At 41.1% G+C, this 19,954-nt stretch overlaps 1 protein-coding gene across 2 annotated transcripts in view; it reads left to right on the plus strand.

The window, feature by feature from the left end:
• Positions 1–19,954, plus strand: part of ST8SIA5 (ST8 alpha-N-acetyl-neuraminide alpha-2,8-sialyltransferase 5) — a 208,779-nt gene that overhangs the window by 159,664 nt on the left and 29,161 nt on the right. For both annotated transcript variants that reach the window (XM_053701078.1, XM_053701079.1), the window contains one exon: positions 10,069–10,181. In XM_053701078.1, coding sequence (XP_053557053.1) covers positions 10,069–10,181 — 113 coding nt within the window. The remainder of the gene's footprint in view (positions 1–10,068; positions 10,182–19,954) is intronic.

The following is a 19,954-nucleotide window of genomic DNA, read 5'->3' on the forward strand; positions in this document are numbered from 1 at the left end:
TCTTTGCCGTTGTACAGGCAACATCTCCACGGAGATGGCTTAGAGTTTTTTAGTGTTTAACTGTAGTTTTTATTATTCAATCAAGAGTTTGTTATTTTGAAATAGTGCTGGTATGTACTATTTACTCAGAAACAGAAAAGAGATGAAGATTTCTGTTTGTATGAGGAAAATGATTTTAGCAACCGTCACTAAAATCCATGGCTGTTCCACACAGGACTGTTGAGAGCAATTAACTTCAGTTGGGGGAACAGTGTGCAGTCTCTTGCTGCTTGAGGTATGACACATTCTAACAAGACGATGTAATGCTGGAAGCTGTCATTTTCCCTATGGGATCCGGTAAGCCATGTTGATTACGATCGTAAATAAGGGCTTCACAAGGGCTTATTAAAACTGTAGACTTTTTCTGGGCTAAATCGATTCATTATTAACACATATTTAGCCTTGAGGAATCATTTTATCTGGGTATTTTGATATAATAATATCGGCAGGCACTGTTTTAGACACCTTATTCTTAGGGGCTTTCCCAAAGCATAAGCAGAGCCTCATTTTCGCGCCGGTGTGGCGCACTTGTTTTTGAGAGGCATGGCATGCAGTCGCATGTGAGAGGAGCTCTGATACTTAGAAAAGACTTTCTGAAGGCGTCATTTGGTATCGTATTCCCCTTTGGGCTTGGTTGGGTCTCAGCAAAGCAGATACCAGGGACTGTAAAGGGGTTAAAGTTGAAAACGGCTCCGGTTCCGTTATTTTAAGGGTTAAAGCTTCCAAATTTGGTGTGCAATACTTTTAAGGCTTTAAGACACTGTGGTGAAAATTTGGTGAATTTTGAACAATTCCTTCATGTTTTTTCGCAATTGCAGTAATAAAGTGTGTTCAGTTTAAAATTTAAAGTGACAGTAACGGTTTTATTTTAAAACGTTTTTTGTACTTTGTTATCAAGTTTATGCCTGTTTAACATGTCTGAACTACCAGATAGACTGTGTTCTGAATGTGGGGAAGCCAGAATTCCTATTCATTTAAATAAATGTGATTTATGTGATAATGATAATGATGCCCAAGATGATTCCTCAAGTGAGGGGAGTAAGCATGGTACTGCATCATTCCCTCCTTCGTCTACACGAGTCTTGCCCACTCAGGAGGCCCCTAGTACATCTAGCGCGCCAATACTCCTTACTATGCAACAATTAACGGCTGTAATGGATAATTCTGTCAAAAACATTTTAGCCAAAATGAACACTTATCAGCGTAAGCGCGGCTGCTCTGTTTTAGATACTGAAGAGCATGACGACGCTGATAATAATATTTCTGAAGGGCCCCTAACCCAGTCTGATGGGGCCAGGGAGGTTTTGTCTGAGGGAGAAATTACTGATTCAGGGAACATTTCTCAACAGGCTGAACCTGATGTGATTGCATTTAAATTTAAGTTGGAACATCTCCGCTTTCTGCTTAAGGAGGTATTATCCACTCTGGATGATTGTGACAAGTTGGTCATCCCAGAGAAACTTTGTAAAATGGACAAGTTCCTAGAGGTGCCGGGGCTCCCAGAAGCTTTTCCTATACCCAAGCGGGTGGCGGACATTGTTAATAAAGAATGGGAAAGGCCCGGTATTCCTTTCGTCCCTCCCCCCATATTTAAAAAATTGTTTCCTATGGTCGACCCCAGAAAGGACTTATGGCAGACAGTCCCCAAGGTCGAGGGAGCGGTTTCCACTTTAAACAAACGCACCACTATACCCATAGAGGATAGTTGTGCTTTCAAAGATCCTATGGATAAAAAATTAGAAGGTTTGCTTAAAAAGATGTTTGTTCAGCAAGGTTACCTTCTACAACCAATTTCATGCATTGTCCCTGTCGCTACAGCCGCATGTTTCTGGTTCGATGATCTGATAAGAGCGGTCGATAGTGATTCTCCTCCTTTGGAGGAGATTATGGACAGAATCAATGCTCTCAAATTGGCTAATTCTTTCACCCTAGACGCCACTTTGCAATTGGCTAGGTTAGCGGCTAAGAATTCTGGGTTTGCTATCGTGGCGCGCAGAGCGCTTTGGTTGAAATCTTGGTCGGCTGATGCGTCTTCCAAGAACAAGCTACTTAACATTCCTTTCAAGGGGAAAACGCTGTTTGGCCCTGACTTGAAAGAGATTATCTCTGATATCACTGGGGGTAAGGGCCACGCCCTTCCTCAGGATCGGCCTTTCAAGGCAAAAAATAAACCTAATTTTCGTCCCTTTCGTAGAAACGGACCAGCCCAAGGTGCTACGTCCTCTAAGCAAGAGGGTAATACTTCTCAAGCCAAGCCAGCTTGGAGACCAATGCAAGGCTGGAACAAGGGAAAGCAGGCCAAGAAACCTGCCACTGCTACCAAGACAGCATGAAATGTTGGCCCCCGATCCGGGACCGGATCTGGTGGGGGGCAGACTCTCTCTCTTCGCTCAGGCTTGGGCAAGAGATGTTCTGGATCCTTGGGCGCTAGAAATAGTCTCCCAAGGTTATCTTCTGGAATTCAAGGGACTTCCCCCAAGGGGGAGGTTCCACAGGTCTCAGTTGTCTTCAGACCACATAAAAAGACAGGCATTCTTACATTGTGTAGAAGACCTGTTAAAAATGGGAGTGATTCATCCGGTTCCATTAAGAGAACAAGGGATGGGGTTCTACTCCAATCTGTTCATAGTTCCCAAAAAAGAGGGAACGTTCAGACCAATCTTAGATCTCAAGATCTTAAACAAGTTTCTCAAGGTTCCATCGTTCAAGATGGAAACCATTCGAACTATTCTTCCTTCCATCCAGGAAGGTCAATTCATGACCACGGTGGATTTAAAGGATGCGTATCTACATATTCCTATCCACAAGGAACATCATCGGTTCCTAAGGTTCGCATTCCTGGACAAACATTACCAGTTCGTGGCGCTTCCTTTCGGATTAGCCACTGCTCCAAGGATTTTCACAAAGGTACTAGGGTCCCTTCTAGCTGTGCTAAGACCAAGGGGCATTGCTGTAGTACCTTACTTGGACGACATTCTGATTCAAGCGTCGTCCCTTCCTCAAGCAAAGGCTCACACGGACATTGTCCTGGCCTTTCTCAGATCTCACGGGTGGAAAGTGAACGTGGAAAAGAGTTCTCTATCCCCGTCAACAAGGGTTCCCTTCTTGGGAACAATAATAGACTCCTTAGAAATGAGGATTTTTCTGACAGAGGCCAGAAAAACAAAGCTTCTAGACTCTTGTCGGATACTTCATTCCGTTCCTCTTCCTTCCATAGCCCAGTGCATGGAAGTGATCGGGTTGATGGTAGCGGCAATGGACATAGTTCCTTTTGCGCGCATTCATCTAAGACCATTACAACTGTGCATGCTCAGTCAGTGGAATGGGGACTATACAGACTTGTCTCCGAAGATACAAGTAAATCAGAGGACCAGAGACTCACTCCGTTGGTGGCTGTCCCTGGACAACCTGTCACAAGGGATGACATTCCGCAGACCAGAGTGGGTCATTGTCACGACCGACGCCAGTCTGATGGGCTGGGGCGCGGTCTGGGGATCCCTGAAAGCTCAGGGTCTTTGGTCTCGGGAAGAATCTCTTCTACCGATAAATATTCTGGAACTGAGAGCGATATTCAATGCTCTCAAGGCTTGGCCTCAGCTAGCGAGGGCCAAGTTCATACGGTTTCAATCAGACAACATGACAACTGTTGCGTACATCAACCATCAGGGGGGAACAAGGAGTTCCCTAGCGATGGAAGAAGTGACCAAAATCATTCTATGGGCGGAGTCTCACTCCTGCCACCTGTCTGCTATCCACATCCCAGGAGTGGAAAATTGGGAAGCGGATTTTCTGAGTCGTCAGACATTGCATCCGGGGGAGTGGGAACTCCATCCGGAAATCTTTGCCCAAGTCACTCAGCTGTGGGGCATTCCAGACATGGATCTGATGGCCTCTCGTCAGAACTTCAAAGTTCCTTGCTACGGGTCCAGATCCAGGGATCCCAAGGCGGCTCTAGTGGATGCACTAGTAGCACCTTGGACCTTCAAACTAGCTTATGTGTTCCCGCCGTTTCCTCTCATCCCCAGGCTGGTAGCCAGGATCAATCAGGAGAGGGCGTCGGTGATCTTGATAGCTCCTGCGTGGCCACGCAGGACTTGGTATGCAGATCTGGTGAATATGTCATCGGCTCCACCTTGGAAGCTACCTTTGAGACGAGACCTTCTTGTTCAGGGTCCGTTCGAACATCAGAATCTGGTTTCACTCCAGCTGACTGCTTGGAGATTGAACGCTTGATTTTATCGAAGCGAGGGTTCTCAGATTCTGTTATTGATACTCTTGTTCAGGCCAGAAAGCCTGTAACTAGAAAGATTTACCACAAAATTTGGAAAAAATATATCTGTTGGTGTGAATCTAAAGGATTCTCTTGGGACAAGGTTAAGATTCCTAGGATTCTATCCTTCCTTCAAGAAGGATTGGAAAAAGGATTATCTGCAAGTTCCCTGAAGGGACAGATTTCTGCCTTGTCGGTGTTACTTCACAAAAAACTGGCTGCTGTGCCAGATGTTCAAGCCTTTGTTCAGGCTCTGGTTAGAATTAAGCCTGTTTACAAACCTTTGACTCCTCCTTGGAGTCTCAATTTAGTTCTTTCAGTTCTTCAGGGGGTTCCGTTTGAACCCTTGCATTCCGTTGATATTAAGTTATTATCTTGGAAAGTTTTGTTTTTAGTTGCAATTTCTTCTGCTAGAAGAGTTTCAGAATTATCTGCTCTGCAGTGTTCTCCTCCTTATCTGGTGTTCCATGCAGATAAGGTGGTTTTACGTACTAAACCTGGTTTTCTTCCAAAAGTTGTTTCTAACAAAAACATTAACCAGGAGATTATCGTACCTTCTCTGTGTCCGAAACCAGTTTCAAAGAAGGAACGTTTGTTGCACAATTTGGATGTTGTTCGCGCTCTAAAATTCTATTTAGATGCTACAAAGGATTTTAGACAAACATCTTCCTTGTTTGTTGTTTTTTCTGGTAAAAGGAGAGGTCAAAAAGCAACTTCTACCTCTCTCTCTTTTTGGATTAAAAGCATCATCAGATTGGCTTACGAGACTGCCGGACGGCAGCCTCCCGAAAGAATCACAGCTCATTCCACTAGGGCTGTGGTTTCCACATGGGCCTTCAAGAACGAGGCTTCTGTTGATCAGATATGTAGGGCAGCGACTTGGTCTTCACTGCACACTTTTACCAAATTTTACAAGTTTGATACTTTTGCTTCTTCTGAGGCTATTTTTGGGAGAAAGGTTTTGCAAGCCGTGGTGCCTTCCATTTAGGTGACCTGATTTGCTCCCTCCCTTCATCCGTGTCCTAAAGCTTTGGTATTGGTTCCCACAAGTAAGGATGACGCCGTGGACCGGACACACCTATGTTGGAGAAAACAGAATTTATGTTTACCTGATAAATTACTTTCTCCAACGGTGTGTCCGGTCCACGGCCCGCCCTGGTTTTTTTAATCAGGTCTGATAATTTATTTTCTTTAACTACAGTCACCACGGTACCATATGGTTTCTCCTATGCAAATATTCCTCCTTAACGTCGGTCGAATGACTGGGGTAGGCGGAGCCTAGGAGGGATCATGTGACCAGCTTTGCTGGGCTCTTTGCCATTTCCTGTTGGGGAAGAGAATATCCCACAAGTAAGGATGACGCCGTGGACCGGACACACCGTTGGAGAAAGTAATTTATCAGGTAAACATAAATTCTGTTTTTACAGGTAAATTGTTAATTATTTTAACTAGGTATAATAGATATTAAATAGTTATTAACTATTTAATATCTACCTAGTTAAAATAATTACCCAATTACCTGTAAAATAAATCCTAACCTAAGTTACAAATACACCTACACTATCAATAAATTTAATAAACTACAAACATCTATCTAAAAATACAATTAAATTAACTAAACTAAATTACAAAAAAAAAAACACTAAATTACAAAAAATAAAAAAAGATTACAAGATTTTTAAGCTAATTACACCTATTCTAAGCCCCCTAATAAAATAATAAACCCCCAAAATAAAAAAAATTCCCTGCCCTATTCTAAATTAAACAAATTTCAAAGCTCTTTACCTTACCAGCCCTTAAAAGGGCCTTTTGTGGGGCATGCCCCAAAGAATTCAGCTCTTTTGCATACAAATAAAATACCCCCCCCATTACAACCCACCACCCACATACCCCTATTCTAAAACCACCCAAACCCCCCTTAAAAAAGCCTAACACTACCCCCTGAAGATCTCCCTACCTTGTCTTCACCACACCGGGCCGAACTCCTGATCCGATCCGGGCGATGTCTTCCTCCAAGCGGCAAAGAAGAATTCTTCCTCCGGCGATGTCTTCCTCCAAGCGGCAAAGAAGAATTCTTCCTCCGGCGACGTCTTCCTCCAAGCGGCAGCAAAGTCTTCATTCTTCCGGCGGCATCTTCAATCTTCTTTCTTCGCTCCGCCGCCGCGGAGCATCCATCCTGGCCGACTACTGTACTACGAATGAGGTACCTTTAAATGATGTCATCCAAGATGGCGTCCGCCGAATTCCGATTGGCTGATAGGATTCTATCAGCCAATCGGAATTAAGTTAGAAAAATCTGATTGGCTGATTGAATCAGCCAATCAGATTCAAGTTCAATCCGATTGGCTGATCCAATCAGCCAATCAGATTGAGCTCGCATTCTATTGGCTGTTCCGATCAGCCAATAGAATGCCAGCTCAATCTGATTGGCTGTTCGGATCAGCCAATCGGATTGAACTTGAATCTGATTGGCTGATTCAATCAGCCAATCAGATTTTTCTAACTTAATTCCGATTGGCTGATAGAATCCTATCAGCCAATCGGAATTCGGCGGACGCCATCTTGGATGACGTCATTTAAAGGTACCTCATTCGTAGTACAGCAGTCGGCCGGGATGGATGCTCCGCGGCGGCGGAGCGAAGAAAGAAGATTGAAGATGCCGCCGGAAGAATGAAGACTTTGCTGCCGCTTGGAGGAAGACGTCGCCGGAGGAAGAATTCTTCTTTGCCGCTTGGAGGAAGACATCGCCGGAGGAAGAATTCTTCTTTGCCGCTTGGAGGAAGACATCGCCCGGATCGGATCAGGAGTTCGGCCCGGTGTGGTGAAGACAAGGTAGGGAGATCTTCAGGGGGGTAGTGTTAGGCTTTTTTAAGGGGGGTTTGGGTGGTTTTAGAATAGGGGTATGTGGGTGGTGGGTTGTAATGGGGGGGGTATTGTATTTGTATGCAAAAGAGCTGAATTCTTTGGGGCATGCCCCACAAAAGGCCCTTTTAAGGGCTGGTAAGGTAAAGAGCTTTGAAATTTGTTTAATTTAGAATAGGGCAGGGAATTTTTTTTATTTTGGGGGTTTATTATTTTATTAGGGGGCTTAGAATAGGTGTAATTAGCTTAAAAATCTTGTAATCTTTTTTTTATTTTTTGTAATTTAGTGTTTGTTTGTTTTTGTAATTTAGTTTAGTTAATTTAATTGTATTTTTAGATAGATGTTTGTAGTTTATTAAATTTATTGATAGTGTAGGTGTATTTGTAACTTAGGTTAGGATTTATTTTACAGGTAATTGGGTAATTATTTTAACTAGGTAGATATTAAATAGTTAATAACTATTTAATATCTATTATACCTAGTTAAAATAATTAACAATTTACCTGTAAAATAAATATTAACCCTAACATAGCTACAATGTAATTATTAATTATATTGTAGCTATCTTAGGGTTTATTTTATAGGTAAGTATTTAGATTTAAATAGGAATATTTTAGTTTATAAATGAATTAGACTAATTTAATATAAATTTAGTTAGGGGTGTTAGGGTTAGATAGAGTTAATATAGTTAATATAAATACTATAGTAACTATATTAACTATATTAACCCTAATATAATTAGGGTTAATATATATAATGTAATACCTATATTAACTATAATATACTTAGGGTTAATATAGATAATATAGCTGGCGGCGGGGTACGTAGATTAAATTAGGGGTTAATCATTTTAATAGAGATGGCGGCGGTGTAAGGGGCTTACATTAGGGGTTAATAATATTAATATAGCTGGCGGCGGTATAGGGGGATTAGATTAGGGGTTAATAATTTTTATATAGGTGGCGGCGGTGTAAGGGGTCAGATTAGGGGATAGATAAGGTAGATGGCGGCGGTTTTAGGGGCTCACAGTAGGGGGTTAGTTTATGTAGATGGCGGCGGGGTCCGGGAGCGGCGGTTTAGGGGTTAATAACTTTATTAGGGATTTCGGGGGGGGGGGGATCGCGGTTGACAGGTAGATAGACATTGCGCATGCGTTAGGTGTTAGGTTTATTTTAGCAGATCGCGGTTGACAGGGAGATAGACATTGCGCATGCGTTAGGTGTTAGGTTTATTTTAGAAGATCGCGGTTGACAGGGAGATAGACATTGTGCATGCGTTAGGTGTTAGGTTTATTTTAGCAGCCAGTTTAGGAAGTTACGGGTCTCCAATAGTCAGCGTAAGGCTTCTTACGGCTGCTTTTTGTGGCGAGGTGAAAATGGAGTAAGTTTTCTCCATTTTCGCCACGTAAGTCCTTACGCTGCATATTGGATACCAAACTGCGGGGGTTTGGTATACCTGCCTATGGCCCAAAAAACTACGGGCGACGGCAGAAATATACGCGCGTAACTTCTAGGTTACTCCGTATATGTGATACCAAACCCGCGCAAATATTGGCGTCGCCGGCTTTTGCGGGCAACGATTTTTATCGGATCGACCCCCTGTACTGTTGTAATATTCTTTTCCCTAGAATCCTGGTTGTTTGCATTGGGGCCTATGTGCTTGAACTGATCCTCATACTCACCCTACAAATGAGCTAAGCACATAGATAAGGCTTAGAGCAACAAAACACTGATCTGAACTGGTGAGCCCACCACAAGTGGCATATGTTAGTAGCACTAAATCTCAGTCCTGTGTTCATTTCAGGAGCAGAAGCATTTGTTGTTCTAGAACTGACTCTTAAGACAGTAAGAAAACAAACTTAAAAGGACATTCCAGTCAAAATATAAATGCACATAGATTTATTGCATCTTTGAATAGAAACATATTTGTAATATACATGTATTGGCAAAAATGCTTCTATTAAGAGTTATCACTGTTTTAGTGTTAACATTTGCACTGCATGTGAAGCATAGCTAGATATTTTCACTGCACCCACATGTTAAATAATGCAGCTGTGCAGATCATCAGTGGGGTTTGTGTCATGTCACCAATTAACAAATTGAGTCATTACCAGATGGTACAAGCACCTTAGGCTCAGCTTTGGCTAAATCCACTTATAATACCAGATTGTGCTTTATTCTTTGCTCAAGGTCACGCTAAAAAAATCCACCCTTCACTATCAATTGCATTCTACTTGTAATCTTGTTTTCTTTCATGATTCAGATAGGGCATGCAATTTTAAGCAACTTTCTAATTTACTCCAATGTAGCCACAAATCAGCAAGCGCTACCCAGGCGCTGAACCAAAAATGGGCCAGCTCCTAAGCTTACATTCCTGCTTTCAAGTAAAGATACCAAGAGAACAAAGAAAAAATAAAGATAGGAGTAAATTAGAAAGTTGTTTAAAATTGTCTGCTTTATCTGAATAATGAAATATTTTTTTTTAAAGTTTATTTATCTTTAAATGTCATCATAGTTGGGGGGGGTTTAACTCATAAGTATGCACATTTTTTATTATTGTGTGTTTATTTTTGCCAGCAGATACTTTTCACACTATTCTCTAAAAAGAACCATTTTATGTTGAATGTATTTTTTTATACAATCTGCTGTGCAGAACATAATTTGTGAGATCAGCAGATTCTGTGCCACTATTTGTGTCTAATGTGCAGTAACGCTACCACGGATTAGCTGCGTAGCTTTATAATTCCATTTTGTATCCAAACTTGGCTCACTAATTGCTAATTAATTTAGCTACATCTCTGTTGCAGCTCAAATACTTAGTTATATTTACCCATTAACGATATGTCACAGATTTGTTTTCTGTTGTTAACCGTCTTTTTTTAATTTTTTTATTATAGGATATGCCCTATGCTCGGTCCCAGTTTAAGAAGTGCGCTGTGATCGGGAACGGAGGAATATTAAAGAAGAGTAGATGTGGGAGAGAAATAGATAAAGCCGATTTTGTCTTTAGGTAATTCCTTTTTTCTTTTTTTATGATCTTATCCAAATGATAATACTGTTTGATTTAAAGGGACAGTCTAGTAAAAAAACATAATTTATGCTTACCTGATAAATTTATTTCCCTTGTAGTGTATCCAGTCCACGGATCATCCATTACTTATGGAATATATTCTCCTTCCCAACAGGAAGCTGCAAGAGTCCACCCACAGCAAAGCTGCTATATAGCTCCTCCCCTAACTGCCATATTCAGTCATTCGACGGAAAACATGCAGAGAAAGGAAAAACCATAGGGTGCAGTGGTGACTGTAGTTCAAATGAAAAAATTACCTGCCTTAAAGTGACAGGGCGGGCCGTGGACTGGATACACTACAAGAGAAATAAATTTATCAGGTAAGCATAAATTATGTTTTCTCTTGTTAAGTGTATCCAGTCCACGGATCATCCATTACTTATGGAATACCAATACCAAAGCTAAAGTACACGGATGATGGGAGGGACAAGGCAGGTACTTAAACGGAAGTTACCACTGCCTGTAAAAAACCCTTTCTCCCAAAAATAGCCTCCGAAGAAGCAAGGTATCAAATTTGTTAAATTTGAAAAGTATGAAGCGCAGACCAAGACTCCGTCTTGTAAATCTGTTCAACAGAAGCCACATTTAAAAAAGGCCCAAGTGAAAACCACAGCTCTAGTAGAATGAGCTGTAATCCCTTTAGGAGGCTGCTGTCCAGCAGTCTCATAAGCTAAATGAATTATGCTTTTTAACCAAAAAGACAGAGAGGCTGCTGAAGTCTTTTGACCTCTCCTCTGTCCAGAATAGACAACAAACAAGGTGAACGTTTGATGAAAACCGTAGTAGCTTGTAAGTAAAACTTTAAAGCACAAACCACGTCCAATATTGTGTAATAGACGTTCCTTCTTTGAGGAAGGATTAGGATACAAGCATGGAACAACTATCTCTTGAGTGATGTACTTGTTAGATACCACCTTAGGAAAAAACCCAGGTTGGTACGCAGGACTACCTTATCCGTACGAAGGACCAGATAAGGAGAATCACATTGTAACACAGATAACTTGGAGACTCTACGAGTCGAGGAATTAGCTACCCAAAAGGAACTTTCCAAGATAAAGATTGATATCTATGGAACAAAAAAGGTTCAAACGGAACTTCTTGAAGAACCTTAAGAATCAGGTTTAAGCTCCATGGCGGAGCAACAGTTTTAAACACAGGCTTGGATCTAACCAAAGCCTGACCAAATGCCTGAACGTCTAGAATACCTGCCAGACGCTTGTGCAAAAAAATAGACAGAGTAAAAATCTGTCCCCTTTTAAGGAATTAGCTGACAACCCTTTTCTCAAAAACATCTTGGAGAAAAGATAATATCCTGGGAATCCAGACTTTACTCCATGAGTAACCCTTGGATTCATAACAATCAGATATTTACACCATATCTATGTTCAATTTTCCTAGAGACAGGCTTTCATGTCTGTATTAAGGTATCAATGACTGACTCGGAGAAGCCATGCTTTCATAACATCAAGCGTTCAGTCTCCAGGCAGTCCATCTCAGATTGATTCTATTTAGATGGTTGAAAGGACCCTGAGGTAAAGGGACCTGTCTCTGAAGCAGAGACCGTGATGGAAAGGATGACATGTCCACCAGATCTGCATACCAGGTCCTGCGTGGCTACGCAGGCGCTGTCAAAAACACCAAAGCCCTCTCCTGCTTGGTCTTGACCTCCGGAGGAAATCCCACTCCCCCGGAAGAAAAGTCTGACGACTTAGAAAATCCACCTCCCAGTTCTCAACACCTGGGATATGGATAGCTGATAGACAAGAGTGAGTCTCTGTCCAGTAAATTATTGTAAGACTTCTAACATCGCTAGGGAACTTCTGTTCCCCCTTGATGGCTGATGTAAGCCACAGTCGTGTATATTGTCCGACTGAGTATGATGTACCTCAGAGTTGCTAACTGAGGCCAAGTCTGAAGAGCATGGAATATCACTCCCAGTTCCAGAATATTTATTAGAAGGAGGGTCTCCTCCTAAGTCCACTATCCCTGAGCCTTCAGGGAGTTCCAGACTGCATCCCAACCTAAAAGGCTGGCATCTATTGTAACAATTGTCCCATCTGACCTGCGGAAGGTCATACCCTTGGACAGATGGACCTGACATAGTCACCAGAGAAGAGAATCTCTGGTCTCTTGGTCCAGGTTTAACAGGGGGACAAATCTGTGTAATCCCCGTTCCTCTGACTGAGCATGCATAGTTGCAGCGGTCTGAAATGTAGACGTGCAAACGGTACTATGTCCCTTGCCGCTACCATTAAGCCGATTTCATTCATGTACTGAGCCACCGAAGGGCGCGGATGGGATGAAAAAAACACGGCAGAAATTTAGAAACTTTGACAACCTGGACTCCGTCAGGTAAATTTTCATTTCTACAGAATCTATCAGAGTCCCTAGGAGGGAAACCCTTGAGATTGGGGATAGAGAACTCTTTCCTTGTTCACTTTCCACCCATGTGATCTCAGAAATGCCAGTACTACGTCCGTATGAGACTGGGCAATTTGGATGTTTGACGCCTGTATCAGGATGTCGTCTAAATAAGGGGCCACTTCTATGCCCCGCGGTCTAAGGACCGCCAAAGCGACCCCAGAACCTCCATAAAGATTCTTGGGGCTGTAGATATCCCAAAGGAAAGAGCTACAAACTGGTAATGCCTGTCTAGAAAGGCAAACCTGAAAAACGATGGTGATCTTTATGCATCACAATGTGAGGATAAGCATCCTTCAAATCCATTGTAGTCCTCTATTGACTCTCCTGGATCATAGTTAAGATGGTACGAATAGTTTCCATCTTAAATGACGGAATTCTGAGGAATTTGTTTAAGATCTTTAGATCCAAAATAGGTCTGAAGGTTCCCTCTCCTTGGGAACCACAAACAGATTTGAGTAAAAACTCTGTCCCTGTTCCTCTCTTGGAACTGGATGGATCTCATACACAATGTAAGAATGCCTCCTTCTTTATCTGGTTTGCAGATAATTGTGAAAGGCGAAATCTCCCCTTTTTTTGGGGGGGAATCTTTGAAATCCAGAAGATATCTCTGGGATATAAATTCCAATGCCTAGGGATCCTGGGCATCTCTTGCCTACGCCTGGGCAAAGAATGAAAGTCTGCCCCCTATAGGATCCGTTACCGGATAGGGGTCCGTTCCTTCATGCTGCCTTAGAGGCAGCAGCAGGCTCCTTGGCCTGCTTATCTTTGTTCCAGGTCCGATTGTCTCCAGACCGCCTTGGACTGAGCAAAAATTCCCTCTTGTTTTGCCTTAGAGGAAGAGGATGCCACACCTGCCCTGAAGTTTTTAAAAGGTACGAAAATTAGACTTTTTTTTTTTTTTTTTGCCCTTGATTTAGACCTATCCTGAGGAAGGGCATGACTTTTTCCTCCAGTGATATAAGCAATAATCTCCTTCAAACCAGGCCCGAATAGGGTCTGCCCCTTGAAGGGAAGTTAAGTAGCTTATTTATTAAAGTCACGACAGCTGACCATGATATAAGCCATAGCGCTCTGCGCGCCAGTATAGTAAAAAACAGAATTCTTAGCCGTTAGTCTAGTCAAATGAACAAGGCATCAGAAAACAAAGGAATTGGCTAGCATAAGCTTGTCAAATATATTCATCCAATGGAGTCGCTTAACTGTAAAGCCTCATCAAGAGACTCAACCCAGAACGCCGCAGCAGCAGTGACAGAAGCAATGTATGCAAGGGGCTGCAGGATAAAACCCTGTTGAATAAACATTTTTTATCCATTGGATCTAAAAAGCACAACTGTCCTCGTCAGAGGTAGTGGTACGCTTAGCTAGAGTAGAAACTCTTCTCTCCACCTTAGGAACTGTCTGCCAGAAGTCCTGTGTGGTGGTAACTATTAGAAAACATTCTTCTAAAAAATAGGAGGGGAAGACAACGGCACACCTGGTCTATCCCATTCCTTATTAAAAAAAAATTTTTTAGTAAACCTCTTTAGGTATTGGAAAAACATCAGTACACACCGGCACTGCATATTATTTATCCAGTCTACACAATTTCTCTGGCCCTGCGATTGTACACATTCATTCAGAGCAGCCAAAGCCTCCCTGAGCAACAAGTGGAGGTTCTCAAGCATAAATTTTAAATGTAGAAATATCAGAATCAGGTTAAATCATCTTCCCTGAGTCAAAAAAAAAAAACACCCACAGACTAAGCATATTGTGAGGTAGTATCATACATGGTTCTTAAAGCGTCTGTATGCTCTGTATCTACCCCCAGAGCTAACTGCTTTCCTTTAATTTCAGGTAGTCTGACTAATACTGCTGCCAGAATATTATTCACCACCTTTGCCATGTCTTGTAAAATAAACGCTATGGGCGCCCTTGATGTACTTGGCGCCATTTGAGCGTGAGTCCCTGAAGCGGGAGTCGAAGGGTCTGACACGTGGGGAGAGTTAGTCGGCATAACTTTCCCCTCGACAGAATCCCCTGGTAAAGAAACGCTATGGGTGCCCTTGATGTACTTGGCGCCATTTGAGCGTGAGTCCCTAAAGCGGGAGTCAAAAGGTCTGACACGTGGGGAGAGTTAGTCGGCATAACTACCCCCACGACAGAATCCTCTGGTGATAATGTTTTTAAAGACAAAAAATTATCTTTATTGTTTAACATGAAATCAGTACATCTGGTACACATTCTAAGATGGGGTTCCACCATGGCTTTAAAACATAATGAACACAGAGCTTCCTCTATGTCAGACATGTTAGAACAGACTAATAATGAGACTAGTAAGCTTGGAAAACACTTTAAATCAAGTTAACAAGCAAATATATAAAACGTTACTGTGCCTTTAAGAGAAACAAATTTTGCCAAAATTTGAAATAACAGTGAAAAAAAGGCAGTTAAACTAACAAATTTTTTACAGTGTATGTAACAAGTTAGCAGAGCATTGCACCCACTTGCAAATGGATGATTAACCCCTTAATACAAAAAACAGATTAACAAAACGAAAAATATGTTTTAAACAGTCATAACAGCTCCTACTTTTGAAGCCCTTTTGAGCCCTTCAGAGATGTCCTATAGCATGCAGGGGACTGCTGAGGGAAGCTGAATGTCACTGTTTGTAATTTTAACTGCACCAACTGTAACTTTTATACTATAACAGTGGAAATTGTTTCTATGCAAAATTTAAGCCAGCCATGTGGAAAAAACTTAGGCCCCAATAAGTTTTATCACCAAACATATGTTAAAAACGATTAAACATGCCAGCAAACGTTTTAAAACACATTTTTACAAGAGTATGTATCTCTATTAATAAGCCTGATACCAGTCGTTATCGCTGCATTTAAGGCTTTACTTACATTACTTCGGTATCAGCAGTATTTTCTTAGTCAATTCCATTCCTAGAAAAATATTTTACTGCACATACCTTATCTGCAGGAAAACCTGCACGCCATTCCCCCTCTGAAGTACCTCACTCCTCAGAATGTGTGAGAACAGCAAATGGATCTTAGTTACGTCTGCTAAGATCATAGAAAAACGCAGGCAGATTCTTCTTCCAAATACTGCCTGAGATAAACAGCACACTCCGGTGCCATTTAAAAATAACAAACTTTTGATTGAAGAATAAACTAAGTAGAAAGCACCACAGACTCTCACAACCTCCTATCTATGTTGAGGCTTGCAAGAGAATGACTGAATATGGCAGTTAGGGGAGGAGCTATATAGCAGCTTTGCTGTGGGTGGACTCTTGCAGCTTCCTGTTGGGAAGGAGAATATATTCCATAAGTAATGGATGATCCATGGACTGGATACACTTAACAAGAGAAATAAACTTTCGCGATTCAGATAGGGCATGCCATTTTAAACAACTTTCCCATTTACTTGTATCATCAATTTTGCGTTCTCTTGGTATTCTAGTTTGAAAGCTAAACCTAGTAAGGCTCATATGCTAATTTCTTAGCCCTTGAAGGCCACCTCTTATCTGAATGCATTTTGAATTTTTTTCACAACTAGAGGTTATTAGTTCATGTATGCCATATAGATAACATTGTGCTCACGCCCGTGAAGTTACCTAGGAGTTAGCACTTATTGGCTTAAATGCATGTCTGTCAAAAGAACTAAAATAAGGGAGCAGTCTGCAGAAGTTTATATACAAGGTAATCACAGAGGTAAAAAGTATATTAATATAAAAGTGTTGGTTATGCAAAACTGGAGAATGGGTAATAAAGGGATTATCTATCTTTTTAAACAATAACAATTTTGATGTAGACTGTCTCTTTAACTATGTGTTTGCCTGAAAATGCAAAGGATATACAGTATATAGATCATAGCTTGTATATGGCTCAAATTATAGTTATTAACATTTTGTTCTGAATCAATCTTATAGATAAATGGTACTTTATACAACGTTAAAAAAGACTGAATACCTTTTTCACATTCAGGGCTAGATTACGATTGACGAGCTAACTGTTGAATGAAAGCGATAAGGGGTATATCACAGCTCTTTGTGTGCGTCGGAAGTAGCGTGCGTTTTACGATTTGAAAGTAAACGCATTTACTTGAGCAAAGTTGGATTAAACGCATTTCAGGTTAGAGCGATTTCAGAGCTCTGGTTAACTGTTGCGCTCGATCAAAAAGTTGCACAAAACACATCAAAAATACATTACAAACAGTTACACTCATTATTTTTATTATTAATATTATACTTTATTTATGAAGTGCCAACATATTGCGCAGCTCTGTCCATGGAAACAATTAATTTAAATAAAACAATGATATCAATCCTTTAAGAGACAAGACATAATTTGACAAACGCATAAAGGAGGAATTGAGGACCCTATTCCCATGGGAACTTACATTCTAGAAGGGTAGGAGGTTGAGAAACAGGAGGTGAGGACTGGAAGATTGAGAAAGATGTTAATGCAGAGTTAGATGAGGGAAGTGAAATTAATTTATTATTGAGTTGGGTGGTAGGCTTCTCTGAACAAAAAAGTCTTCAGGGAGCATTTAAAGGAAGAAAGATAAGGGCAAAGCCTGACAGCACGAGGGAGAGGGTAAGTTCTGCAGTCTAGCATGGGAGAGGTGATAGTTAAAGATGCAAGGAGCAGGTCATCGTTGGATCTTAGTGGGCGGGCTGGAGTATACTTGTTGATTAGAGAGGATAGGTAGAGGGGAGCGGTGTTGGTGAGAGCTTTGTATGTAAGTGTGAAAATTTTGAATTTAATTCTGCTGTGAATGGGGAGCCAATGAAGGGACTCACAGAGAGGTGCAGCAGATACAGAGCGACGGGAAAGGTGGATTAGCCTGGCAGAGGCATTTAGGATGGATTGAAGGGGGCAGAGGCGGGAAATTGGAAGGCCAGTAAGTAGGTTATTGCAGTAGTCAAGTAGGGAAATAACAAGGGATTGGATTATTTGCTTTGTTGTGTTAGCGATCAGAAAAGGGCGAATCTTGGAAATATTGTGTAGGTGGTTGCGGGAGGATGAAGTAATCGATTGTATGTGGGGGACGAAGAATAGATTTGAGTCAAGTGTAACTCCGAGGCAGTGGACTTAGGGAGATGGTGATGCCGTTGACAGGGATAAAAAAGTAAGAGGTCGGCGTAGAGCTCAAGGGGGGGATTAGAAGGAGCTCAGTCTTGGACTTGTTAATCTTTAGGTGGTGAGAGGCCATCCAGGAAGAAGTGCCAGATAAGCAGTCGCTGACATGAGAAAGGACAGAGTGAGAGAGAGCAGGGGTGGAGAGGTAGATCTGGGTGTCATCAGAATAGAGGTGATAATTGAAACCATAACTGTTGATAAGTTTACCCAGTGAAGAAGTACAAATAGAGAAGAGTAGAGGAGTCAGAACAGATCCTTGAGGTACTCCAACAGACCGAGGCATTGGAGAGGAGGAGTCACCAGCAAATGACACAGGAAAAGACCAGTGAGAAAGATAAGAGTGAAACCAAAAAAAGAGCAGTGTCACAGAGGCCAAAAGAGCTAAGGGTCTGTAGGAGGAGGGGTGGTCAACTCATAATAACACCATCTAATAAAATTATTTAAAATAGAATTGCATAAAAAAGTTTATAAGGGCTCAAAGATATGAGGTCTCAGGTGTTAGTAAAAAAGGCAGGCAAAGGGCTTTAACAGAGATACATACATATACATGTCTAAATATGTATATATATTTATATGTGTATATATATATATATATATATATATGTATTTATGAATAAATAGAACATATTCTTCTATGTGAAGAACATTGGAATGTGTAATATTAATATTTCATGTTGGTTAGTGTACTTGAAAAAATTAGATTGGGTTTTTGCGCAAATAGGGGTGTTGTCCCCCCCCACGCACACACATTTTTTGAGCTCCATTGAAGTCTGTGGGGGAATACATTAACTCGAAGGGCTGCAAAGGGCTTTAACAAAGTGATACATTCATATACATGTCTAAATATGAATATGTTTTTCTTTCATATAGGTGCAGAGAGTCCACAATTTGTTACACATGGGATATACATTCCTACCAGGAGGAGGCAAAGTTTCCCAAACCTCAAAGCCTATAAATACCCCACCCACCTCACTCATATCTCAGTTTAAACTTTGCCTCCTTTGGAGGTGGTTAAAGTATGATGTGCTTAAGATATGTGCTTCAGTGTATACTGAAGTCCGGTTTCCCCTCAGAGTTACAGTGTTTGTCAGAGGGATGTTTGGGGAGTTTAGCCTTTAGACACCATGTTGTGAACCTCTGGTAGTCTTTCTAAGGCCCATTGTAAATCCGGTTGCAGTAAGCTTTTTTTCTGCCTCCCTTTACAGAGCTACATACTCCTATCTTCTTCCTCTACTGATAGGCTTGTCAGTACTGGTTGGCTGTCTGCTTAAGAGTGGGCATGTGTCTACGAAAATACAGGTAAGTATATATTTTTCCTTCTAGACACAGCTTTTATTTTTGGGCACTTATTAAAGTACAGGCTTATATTTGGTCATACAGGCAGCCCAGGGACAAGCCTTAGGATTTTTCATGCTGGTAACAGTCAGGGTTCTGATTCGTAATTTTGATATGTTTTTTTGGTGTTATTTGGAGCGTTCAGGCTCAGAATACGTACCGGCTTTTTTTTTTTTTTTTTTTTGCTTTTTTACTTCTTCTACCATAATGGAACATCTTGCTTCTGTCCCTGAAATTACCATAGAACCTGAGTCTGTTGTACACCTTTCTATCAAAGTTAATTGTGTTTTTTGTAAAACTTCTGAAGTGCCATCTTCAGCAAATTTATGTGACTTGTATAGTTTTTTTTATCATGTCTTAATTATGTATCTATGGTTTCAAATGCTCCTTCTGTCTCAAATTCACAGATGGATACAGATGGTGTACCTCCAGCAATGAAGACTTTTATTGCTGCTTCAATTCAGAAGGCCCTGACTAAACTCCACCTTCAAATAAGCGTAAGAGATCAGTCTATGTTTTACCTTCCTCTATAACATATGTACTGATCAGACTAATACTGATGTAACTTTTCCTGATGATGATTCCTCTGATACTGAGACTCCTTCATTTGATACTGAACTAGATAAATCTTCTTTTAAAAGAGAACAAATATGTTACATTTTAAACAAAAAAGAAGGTTTAGTCACTTTAGGAATTGAGGTAGTTAAATTCTTTTTTTTAAGTCTAATATTGTTATTCCAGAGATATTTCCTGTTCCTAACGCAATCTCTAATGTTATCTCTAAGGAATGGTCTAAACCTGGTACTTATTTTAACCCTTCTTCTAGGT

The sequence above is a fragment of the Bombina bombina genome, chromosome 2 (assembly GCF_027579735.1).
Source record: "Bombina bombina isolate aBomBom1 chromosome 2, aBomBom1.pri, whole genome shotgun sequence".
In the NCBI taxonomy this organism is placed as follows: domain Eukaryota; kingdom Metazoa; phylum Chordata; class Amphibia; order Anura; family Bombinatoridae; genus Bombina; species Bombina bombina.